Genomic DNA, 11,425 nt, shown 5'->3' with positions numbered 1-11,425 from the left:
TCATTTTTTAAAAAAATGGACATAACTTTCATTAGGGGTGTTCAATAAAATTTACAAACCGCCCAAACCAAACCGAATAAATCGACAAAAAATACAACCCGAAATAATACAATGAAAATTCAAACCGCCCAATGAATATATTGGGTGGTTTACAAATTATTCTAAACCGCCCAATTAATCCGAATAAACCGAATTAAACCGATTTATATATTTTTTAATAAAAGTGTATATCTTATATTATATAAATTACATTTATTAGTTAAACTATTTTGTATTTAAAGTTTGGACATTTTAATTTTTAACTTAAAACTTAGATTTTATAGTTAATAATCTCTAATGTGTTTGGATATTGAAGTTAAAGTTTAAAATCTATACCATATTATCACTTTTTTTTTATTATTTTATTCAATTATTTTATGTTTGCTCAATTATATTTGTCTTATATTAAAGTTCTTAAAATTAATTTAAACTATAGCATATTTTAGCTTGAAATATAAATAATATATTTTTATTTTTTGAACTTTAATTACTTGAATTCTAAAAATTAACAATAATAATTATAAAAAAATGAAGAAGGGTTTGGACGGGTTAACCCGACCAAACCGACAAAATCATTGGGCGGGTTGAACTTTTTCTAAATTTTCATTGGGCGGGTTATGATTAAATTTTTGCAACTCGATATTTATATTGGGTTAATAAAAATATGCTATAACCCGACCAAACCGACCGACGTACACCCCTAACTTTCATAGTGTGAGATTTAAGGCTATTTATAACAATTTCCCTTAAATATTTGATAGGAACGGCCTTAGGTATAGGTGGACTAGGCCCGTGCTTAGGGCCCACACTTTTTGAGAGCCCAAAATAAAAAATAAAAAATTTCATTAAGTTTTTATTTAAGTAAAATTAAATGTATTATATATAATAAATATTCATCGCGTAATTGATTGGAGTATGTTATATTATCTAATTTCATGACACTTATTTTTAATATTTTTTTTATATCAATTTTTGAGAGTGAAAGTCCAAAAATTTAATTCACCTTAGACTCGACTCAGATATTTGATCATGGCTAATATAAACATGAATTTGTTGTTAAGTTGTTACTTGTTATTGTTAATAGCATACTCAATGTGTGGTGGTGTATTTATTATATAACATTATTAACGCATAAGTAACCTGTAACCACTCATTAATATTACCCTCTCAAATATAATTTTGGTATAACAAAATTTATTATAACTGTAAGCACAAAAGTTATATTTAATAGGTGAATATGAATCTTCCTGTTCTAAACTGAACAATATATTTGCTAATTTCATTAGGTTAGAGAATGTGTCAAGACAATCTTTTGGATAAGGTTTCATTGTATATTATATGTAGCTAAAATACACATCTTAGAGGTACATGGTCATCTTGTATCCCTTCGAAAAAAAAGGGTTTTCTGGGCATAATTAAATATATGAGAAGGGTCTGGATAAAAACATTTTATATACTGAAAACTAAAATGCTTCTCATTTTCAAAGTAAGATTATTCAGTTAAGGAAGCAACTCAGAACTTGGTGAGATCATTAACCAAATTATAGGATTCACCATTGAGCATTCCAAACCTCAATTATGATTTGGAATAGACCATTACAGCTCGGAAATAATAAAAAAGATATACAATAATTCAGAGCTTTCAAGAGCTGAGCTGAAGAAACCTTAGGGCCATGGGGTGCTTGGCCTCGGAGAGCTTATTAGGGTTTAAAATCTCAACAATCTCACCATTAACGAGAAGGCAAACTACATCAGCAATCCTCTGTATTTGTTTAATACTGTGTGAAACCATTATAACAGTCAACCCCTGTTTCTTCTTCAGCTTTATTATAACATCCTCTATGTTCTCGGTCGATATGGGATCTAAGGCGCTTGTTGGTTCGTCCAGAAGCAAAACCTTTCAAGCAAAATCACATAACCATAATTGGTACCACAAACACAAAAAACTCAACTTATTTAAACCTACCATATATATGCCCAAAAATGTAAGACCAATATTCTATGAATGTCTTTCTATTACAGTAAAAGGATCAAATAATTTAGATGTGAACTAGTGAGTACTTGTTCATTCACAAATTTACCTCAGGCTTATTAGCTAAAGTTCTAGCAAGTGCCACTCTTTGAGCTTGACCCACTGAGAGCTCAGAACCCATTTTACTGTAAAAGGAGGAATCAAGATCTGAAAGGGCAAGTAATCTGTGTACTTCATGCTCACTTAGCTTTTTACCGCTTAGCTGGGGTCCATATCTTATATTATCTGCAACTGTGCCTGAAATAGACAATATATATTATAGTTTGAGTAATATGATACTGCTACATATAATACAGAAGCTAAATATAGTATACTATATATTGTTAACCGTAACAATAAAATATGGAACCAGGAGCATAACAAGTACATATACAAAATTTTGTAGTTTATGAATTAAGAACAAACAAAATGAATATGGAATTTCTTATTATAGGTATAATCTGTTGTTAACAAATTTCTCTTTAATATGTATAAATATAAATTAAGAGGTATTAGAAGGAATAAAAACTTGATTAGAGAAAAAGAAAGAAAAAAAAAGTCAATGCATGGAAGATACCTTCGAAGAGAACGGGAAGCTGAAAGAGCATGCCGACCTTACGGCGGAGCGTTAGAACATCAAGGTTGCAGATATCACGTCCGTCTAACAAGACAGAGCCAGAAGGTGGCTCCCAAAGGCGATTGAGTGCCCTGAGCAGCGTCGATTTGCCGCTACCACTGGGACCGATGATTCCGACGATCATTCCTTTGGGTATATCCACACTCACGCCCTTTAGAATCTGATCCCCGTTCTCTAATTCTTTTGTCAGATCTCGAATCTGAAATTTCACTTCAGTTGCTCCATTCTCCTTCTCTTCCTCAACCTCTAGTAGATGCTCTCTCGCCTCATGTTCTGCCAAGAAAAGAAATATAAGATTTCGAATTCGACTAGCTTTAGAAATCTATGGTATGTATAATTATACTACAAACCTGGTAAAAGCTCGGCAGCAAGGGCTGAGGCCATGGATAAAGGTCGAGGTTGGTCAATATGAATTTCGGTAGAGAGACAGAGAGAGAAGAATAAATGTAATTATAGATAAAGGTACGTAGAAGAACCTCCTCCAGAGTCCACTCCACCAGTTGGACCTGTTGTTGTATTGTTCTCATTCTTTCATTGTCATATATGTAGGAAAGGAAAGAGAAAGAATTTGGGAATCAGAATTTTCAAGTGCGAAATCTGTCTATAGTAGTGTCAAGTTGAAAAAGAAAAGGGATAATTTATTAGAAAACAAAAAAAAATAAAGGAAGAAAATCTCGTGTCCCATTTGTTGCCTGTGTCTATGTTCCAAGCCAATAAAACACATTACACATTTTGAGGGTATTTGACATTTGCCACCATAACTTAAAACCAGTTTAATGTTTTGATTGATAGGGCTGATTGCTGAACATTGCATCGGGTTCAACCCGGACCTGTACCACCTCCCGAACTTGGACCTCTTTATTGGAATACATTTAATAATTTTAGGAATTTTTTCAATAATATACTTAATTTATAATCTATTAACAGAAATAACGTTAATTAATCTAATACAATACTAATGACGTGACAAATCATCACCCCTACCATAAAACCAAACTAATACCAACCTCCAATCTCGCTCATTAACGCGCTAAACTACTCCGAAAATCACGGCATTGAATTTCTTAATAGCGCGTGATTTATAAAAAATAAAAAGAAACCTATAAATTTATAACTCAAAATCTCATAATTCAAACCAATGCTTAAAAAACAAAAATAAAACCATTAACGAAAAAAAAAAGCTTCGTTCGACAACTGATCGAACATTCTAAAAACGCATTTCGATTCTGAAAACAGCAATAACGATCTGCAAAATCGCTTCACTGCGATTATACAAATCAAAATCACAGCTCGAAACCTTCTCTCCAAAAAAATCTCCATTAAAGAACAAAAAAAAAAGGCTTCAGTTACAAAAAATCACAGCTAGTCGATTAACAAAAATTCAGAACCAACGAAGCAACCAGTCAACATTACGACAAATCAACCAAACAATCGACACAGTAAATGCAATCAAAAATCTAAAGTTAAGCAAAATTTACCATTCACAGTGTAATCGACAACATGTTCATCTTCATCGTCTTCCTCTGCCTTTACTAGTCGCACCACCAAAAGCTACCAAAACAGGTAATTATAAAAATTAAAATACATAACTGATTATTATACAAAAAATACTTCATTAATTATGTGAGAAAATTATTTTTTATACGTATACTTGTCAAAAAAAAAAAACTTACAACATTCAAAACTGTTTATAATAAATGTTACAAATCTATACTCGATAGCTGATATCAATTATTCATTAACACAATTGTAAATATATAATCATAATTGTATATTAAATGTAGAATTTTACGGAAACCCATATTTGATATCGTAATATTGATGTCTCTGGAAAAGAGCGGAAAAAATTAATAGCTTCTTTTTCTCTCTGGAACTCTCTGGTAAGTATGCGAACCCTCGTTTCTCCTGGTCGAACTCTGGTACCTACTATGGGGATTTTGGTCCACCCATACTGTTCATGTGGTGGTTTTTCTTCTCATTTACTGTCTATTCGGTGTCTTACAGCAATAAATGTGGGTATTAATTTCTCTGTGTCTTTTGTTATTTCTCTTTCCAATCCTACTTGTTTTACTTGGAACATTTATTGCTCCTGGTGCCATATTTTCCCTCTCACCTTCTCTGTTAGTCATTTCTCATTATGGTTTTTGCATCTTAGCATTAAAAACCATCTTTTCATCTTCTCTTTGGCCATTGGAAACTGTAAGATGGAGGCGGAGGCAGATCATCAAGATTTTTTCATCATGGGGGCTACTCCGGCTATTGCTAGGGTTATGATCATGGATCTTTCAAGAGGCATCTTTAGAGGGTACTGGTTTTATCTATATAAGGTACGATCCAGGTATAATTTTCCATCTCTGCTTCTCCCTTGTTTCCTTCTTTTCTTTCTTTTGTTGTCTTTGTTGCTGTTGTGTACCATGGATGATTTTCTCAGTAATGTGTCCAGTGCCCTTGTCTTACCTCCTGATGAAAATACTGTCTTTACCTACCATGCTAATCCATCTAGTGATACTCCAGCCCCTATTATCTTGCTACTTAAACTCATACTGTTCGACCCTTTAATCGACCTTCTCTTTTGAAAACCCTGTCTGGAATTTGGTCATCGCAATGTAGATTTCCTGTTTGTGTGTCTGAACATGCCGATGGCTTGTTTATGGTTACTTTTGGGTGTGAAGGGGACAAGGGTAGAGTTCTTGAGGGCCAGCCTTGGCATTTTGCACAAAGCATTACTGTCTTTGCTGCTCCTGACACCTCCTTTCCTATAACCCCTGATACTTTGCACTATGTTCCTTTTTGGGTGCAAGTGTATGGTATTCCTTTTATGTGCAAATCGTATGAACTTGCTAGATTTATTGCTTCTGAAGTTGGTGATCTTATCGAAGTTGATAAGGACACTGTGAGAGAAGGTACTAGGCCTTATCTTAGGCTTAGAATCCTTTTAGATGTTAATTTGCCAATTTGTAGGGGTATGAATATCAGGTTTATTCGCATGGGGAGGGAGTTGATTAAGTGGTGAGATTTCAAATATGAGCGTTTACGTGATTTCTGCTTTTACTGTGGTCGTCTTGATCACACTAAAAGGTACTGCCATGCGTTTTTGCAGAAATGTGATGACACTTTGTCTGAGCCTCCTTGTCCATATAATATTCTCTTGAGGGGAAAAGAAAAAGTTGCTGATAAGGGTATTCCTTTTCAGTACCCTCACCCACCTGCTATGACTCTTTTGGATGTTCCCCATGTCAATCTCAATATTTCTGCTAGTGGCTCTTTGGGTTCTACTATTCGATTCCCTTCATTTCTTAACTTTAATACTACCTCTGCTTTATCATTTACTCACCCTCAGCAGTCTACTGAAATCATGATCCCAACTCATGTGAATCCTAATCTGCATGAGATGATCCCACCCTTCCATAGGTCTGGTCTTGGTTTGTCTTTGAGTAATTCTGCTTTTACTCCTTATTCCACTGATTCTGTGATTGTTATTGCCACTGTTCCTATGGTAAGCTCTGAGCCTTTGGTGGAGGGTTCTGTTTCTCAAAATCCTATTTCATTTCTCATGATGGGAGTTTTACTCTTAACTCTCATTCTATGGAAATGGAATTTGGTCTCAATATGAATCAACCTGATTTCTCTGTTTGTGGTAAGGGTTTGGCCTCTGCTTCAGGGGTTAAGAGACCCTCCTTCCAGTATCATCAGGCTGTTATTGGTGGTTCTTTGAGATCTACCTTGAAGAGGGCTCGAGCTGGGGATAGTGAGGATAGTTCTTCTGCTGCAACTTCAGACCCTGAACAGGCGGGTGATGCTGAGCACACCCGCCCAGAAAAATGAGTTTTTTGATGGAATGCACGTGGTTTGGGGAGTACCCGTGCATTCAGACGGCTCTCCCTGTTGGTGAAGAATCAACAGCCTTTTCTTCTTTTTTTGATGGAAACCAGACTTTCTTTCCATGTTGTGGATAGGTTTAGAGTAGGTCTTAGTTATGACCATGCTTTTGAGGTCCCTAGGAAGTTGTTTTTTTTTTTTTTGGAGGGGGGGGGGGAATTATGTTGTTATGGAAAGATTGTTTAGATGTTCATATTTTAAACTTTTCATGTAATCATATAGATTGTATTATAACTATCTCTGATAATGAAACTTTCCATTTCACTGGTTTTTATGGTTCTCCTGATGCTTCTAAACGTATGTTTACTTGGGAATTGCTTGACAAGCTCTATTATAATGCTCCAACTCTTCCTTGGCTTATTATGGGGGACTTTAATAGCTATCTTTTTCATAGTGATAAATATGGTAGTACTCGTTTTAATGCTGTTAATATGGATACTTTTTCTAAGTTTCTAAATAAATTCCACCTATTTCCTCTTCCATTTATAGGAAATAAATATACTTGGACCAATAATACTATTTTTGAGAGACTTGATTGGGCCATTGTTTCAGACTCTTGGTGTAATTTATTCCCTTCTGCTGCCCTTCATCACTTACCCTACTATGGCTCTGATCATCGTGCTTTGAAAGTGATGGTCACTCAGAATGTCCCTAATCATCATCCTCATAGTATTAAACGATTTCATTTTGAAAATGTATGGCTTGAGAACCCTGATTTCTATACCACTCTCAATAATGCCTGGGGTTCCAGTTCTCATAATGTGTCCACTGTAGGAGCTTACTCTAGGTTCCTTCATTCCCAAAAAGCTTCTATCACTTCCCTTACTTCTTGGGGTAGGTCTGTTGGGAATTCCTTTAAGCCTAGGATTGCTTATCTTCAAAAAGAAATTGAGAGGCTCCAATCCATTCATCCTAGGGACAGTGATACACTTTCTCACATTAAACATATTCAATCACAGCTTGATGCTCTTTTGTATAGGGAGGAGGTTTATTGGCGTCAAAGGGCTAGGGTTAATTGGCTTAGGGCTGGGGATAGGAATACAACGTTCTTCCATCGTTATGTCTCTAAGAGGAAACATAACAATACATTTCACTCCTTAGGGATGATAATGGTAATATTGCTAACAGTGTGGAGGATATGAGTAATTTTGTTCTCTCGTATTTTGAGGATCTTTTTCATTGTGATGGTTGTGATACGGAGGCTGTTAATCATATCCTTGATTGCCTTGGTTTCCCTTTTGAGGATTTGGAGATTGATTTCTTGAATCAGCCTTTTATGTTTGATGAAGTCCAAAAAGCTGTGTTTCAGCTTTCGGGTGATAAGGCCCCTGGTCTGGATGGTCTTAATGCCTATTTTTATCAAAGGAATTGGGACACTGTAGGTGTGGATCTTATTAATGCAGTATTGGATTGTTTGAATAATGGGGCTGATTTTTCTGAAGTTAACGGCACTTTAATTGTACTTATTCCTAAAAAAAGAGGGCTAATTTTAGACCAATTAGCCTTTGTTCAACCTTCTATAAAGTTATTTCCAAAGTTTTAGCGAATAGGCTGAAATTGGTGCTTCACAAAATTATTTCTCCTTTTCAAAGTGCTTTTGTGGCTGGCAGAGTTATATTTGATAATATTTTGATTGCACAAGAGGTAGTCCATGCTATTAATACTAGGAAACATGGTAAAAGTGGATGGGCTGCATTAAAGCTTGATATGGCTAAGGCTTTTGACAGGGTCAATTGGCACTATTTAGAAAGTGTAATGCTTCATTTCAATTTCCCTGTCTCCTTTGTTTCCTTGATTATGAAATGTGTGACCACCTCCAGCCTCTCATTTTTGGTTAATGGTGTTAGGTTTTATGCCCTAAATAAAACTCCATTTCAATGTAATCTATTTTATTCAACATCAATAAAGAAACAAAAGTATTTTTCATTCATTTGTGTATGTTTTGGTTCACTTTATCAATTGCTTGTCTATTTGATTTATAAATTCATCTTAAACCCTTTTTACATACTTGATCATGTTTATTGTGCTGTCATCACATTGGAAAGTAAACATGACTATGTGAATACAGTTTCCTAGATTTATCAGACACAGGGTTTTACTGATATGGTAATCTACAACAAGAGTTTACTTGTATTTGGAGAAATACTATGTTCTTTCCAGAACATTGGTTAAAGTAAAGCTCAGGTTGGATGCATGGAGTATGCATCGGAAGGGACCGATATTGAACTTTGACTTAGATTTAATTAAACTTACCGTAAAATCAATTCAAGTCAATATCGCCAAGTTGATCCTAGATCAAATGATCTTAATCCTGTTATGATTAGGCTCAATCTTGAAAGGCTATTCGTGTTCTTTGAATTGTTAGTTAAGCCTACTTTTAGGTCAGGGTGATACGTACTTTTTGGGAACACGGTAGTGCAATTGAGTGGGAGCGCTAGCATAAACATGGAATCTATAGCTTCTATCTGGCGAATAGTAAGCAAAGGATGATCTCCTTCGAGCTTGACCAAACGAAAACAAATGGTGGAGATCTCATTTCACATAAGCTGAAATATCATTTATACGGGGTCAAGTGTTTTAAGGATAAAATACATAGTAGGGTGTTACGATAATTTAATCCCTTCACAGTGTAGATCATTCATATAGAGGATCATTGATCAAATTAGGATTATAACAATGGATAACTAATGATGTGGCTATATGGTGGAACATATAGAGCATTCTATATACTGAGAGTGCAATTCTAAGTTCTATGCGTGGATTCAACGAAGAATTAATAAGTTAGTGAATTTTAGTGCTAAATTCTTGATCTACTTATTGGAAGCTCGGTTATATAGACCCATGGTCCCCGCACTAGTTGAGATAATATTATTTGTAAGACTCATGTAATTGGTTTTGATTAATCAATTATAATTCACAAATTAGACTATGTCTATTTGTGAAATTTTCACTAAGTAAGGGCAAAATTGTAAAGAAAGAGTTAATAGGGACATATTTGTTAACTATGATACTTTGTATGGTTCAATTAATAAATATGATAAATGACAATATTATTTAATAATTATTTATAATTATTAAATAGTTAGAATTGACATTTAAATGGTTGAATTAGGAAATTGGCATTTTTGAGAAAATCAGATACAAAAGGTGTTAAAATTGCAAAATTACAAAAAGCAAGGCCCAGTCCACTAAGCCATGGCCAGCCACCTTTGTAGGCTTTTTAAGTTGATATTTTCATTATTTTAATGCCAAATAATTCAAACCTAACCCTAGTGGAATGCTATAAATAGATAGTGAAGGCTTCAGGAAAATAACACACTTCACATCAGAAAAACCTGAGCCTCCTCTCTCTTCTGTAGCCGCCACTCTCTCTCTCTATTCTTCCTTCATATTTCGAATCTACATTAGTGATTAGAGTAGTGCCCACACACAGCAAGCAATACCTCAATCATAGTGAGGAAGATCGTGAAGAAAGATCATCAGCAAAGGAGATTTAGCATCAAGGATTCAGAGAAAGAGATCCAGGTTCAGATCTTGATAATACTCTGCTACAGAAAGGATTCAAGGGTTAGAGATCTGAACGGAAGGAGTCATTTAATTCCGCTGCACCCAATGTAAGGTTTCTTAAACTTTATATGTGTTTAATTTATCATTTTAGAAAGTTCTTATTTAGGATGTTAATAAACATACTTGTGAGTAGATCTAAGATCCTGGTAAAATAAATTCCAACAACTGGCCTCAGAGCCATGGTAATTGATTTACTTGCAAGAAATTTGGACTTTAAAACGATTGTTTGTTTGTTTTTGGGTGGTATCATGTTGTATTGAGTGTTATTTGATGATTGATTGATGTTTGTGAATTTTCGTAAAAAATAATTGCGATTCTTTTTCTGGAAAGCAAGTTACTTTTTTACAGAACTCAATTTCGATTTAATTTGAATTAGTTATGAATTTTTGAAGATTTGAAAAAATCGGGGCTGTGGTGAAATTTTCCTGCGATCGCGAAAACTGTCCGTACAGCTCACATTTTTTTCGTTTTTCTTCGATTTTTCATGCTTTTTCATGGAATTAACTTCCGATTTTTTGTGTAGTTCTATATTTATACTATTACTATTCCTAATTCAATTCTAATTATCATTTTGAATTAGTTTAATATTTTTTAAATTTAATTCAAGATATTAGTGTAATTTGAATTTGAATAAAATTAGTATCTATCTTTTTGCTTAAAAATCTATCTTATTTTAAAATTTGATTATATCTTATCTTATTTTAAATTTAAAATAAGATAACTATAATCATGTAATTTTTAAATGATATAAGATATTTTGCTAATTTTTTAAATTTTGTTATTTTATTTATTTAAATTACATTTAAAATTTGAAAAAGATATTCATTTATCTTTTCTAATTTTTTATTTAATTTTTATTTATAAAATAACATTTAAAATTTAAAAGTAGTTAGCAAAATTTTTGAAATGATATTTAGGTTGGTTGAAACCTAATTTTTCACAAATTGTAGGTTTAATTTTAAATTTAAATATTTAATTAAATTTCGATTTTTTTTTTAAATTTTTCAATTTTTTTTTAATTTTCGAAAATTTATTTTTTTTAAGTAATTATTTTTGAAATTAATTATTTAATTTAAAAATTAAATAAATCCTACATCCAACTATCCAACTAACCTTGTTGCAGGAGTATGTGTTTTAGTTTATGTGTAAGTTTTTCAAAACCTATTATTACTTGATTGCAAATAGCCATGGTTACTTTTTGCCAGATCTAATGATCTAATGGCTTCCTTGGTCAAGATAATAATTTGTAACAGGTATATTTACAATCTTCTTTCATCTGTGTATGACCTAGC

General features: G+C 33.5%; 2 protein-coding genes across 2 annotated transcripts in view; one reads left to right on the top strand and one right to left on the bottom strand.

Annotated features, from left to right (window-relative positions):
• Positions 1-1,486: 1,486 nt before the first annotated feature.
• On the bottom strand, positions 1,487-3,456 carry LOC115717384 (ABC transporter I family member 17). Its single transcript, XM_030646354.2, has 4 exons — positions 3,038-3,456; positions 2,628-2,960; positions 2,121-2,308; positions 1,487-1,936 (listed from the first exon to the last, which is right to left on the bottom strand). The coding sequence occupies exons 1-4, from the start codon at positions 3,069-3,071 to the stop codon at positions 1,682-1,684; spliced, it is 810 nt and encodes a 269-aa protein (XP_030502214.1). The 5' UTR covers positions 3,072-3,456; the 3' UTR covers positions 1,487-1,681.
• A 2,840-nt stretch (positions 3,457-6,296) lies between these two features.
• The window catches only part of LOC115717884 (uncharacterized), a 28,168-nt gene continuing 23,039 nt past the window's right edge, over positions 6,297-11,425 (top strand). Inside the window, exons 1-4 of the mRNA XM_061116299.1 lie at positions 6,297-6,480; positions 6,789-7,611; positions 7,695-8,090; positions 8,177-8,406. Coding sequence (XP_060972282.1) covers positions 6,297-6,480; positions 6,789-7,611; positions 7,695-8,090; positions 8,177-8,406 — 1,633 coding nt within the window. The remainder of the gene's footprint in view (positions 6,481-6,788; positions 7,612-7,694; positions 8,091-8,176; positions 8,407-11,425) is intronic.

The sequence above is a fragment of the Cannabis sativa genome, chromosome 5 (assembly GCF_029168945.1).
Source record: "Cannabis sativa cultivar Pink pepper isolate KNU-18-1 chromosome 5, ASM2916894v1, whole genome shotgun sequence".
Classification (NCBI taxonomy): domain Eukaryota; kingdom Viridiplantae; phylum Streptophyta; class Magnoliopsida; order Rosales; family Cannabaceae; genus Cannabis; species Cannabis sativa.
The sequence above is the reverse complement of the archived record's forward strand: the minus strand, read 5'-3'. Positions and strand labels throughout refer to the sequence as shown.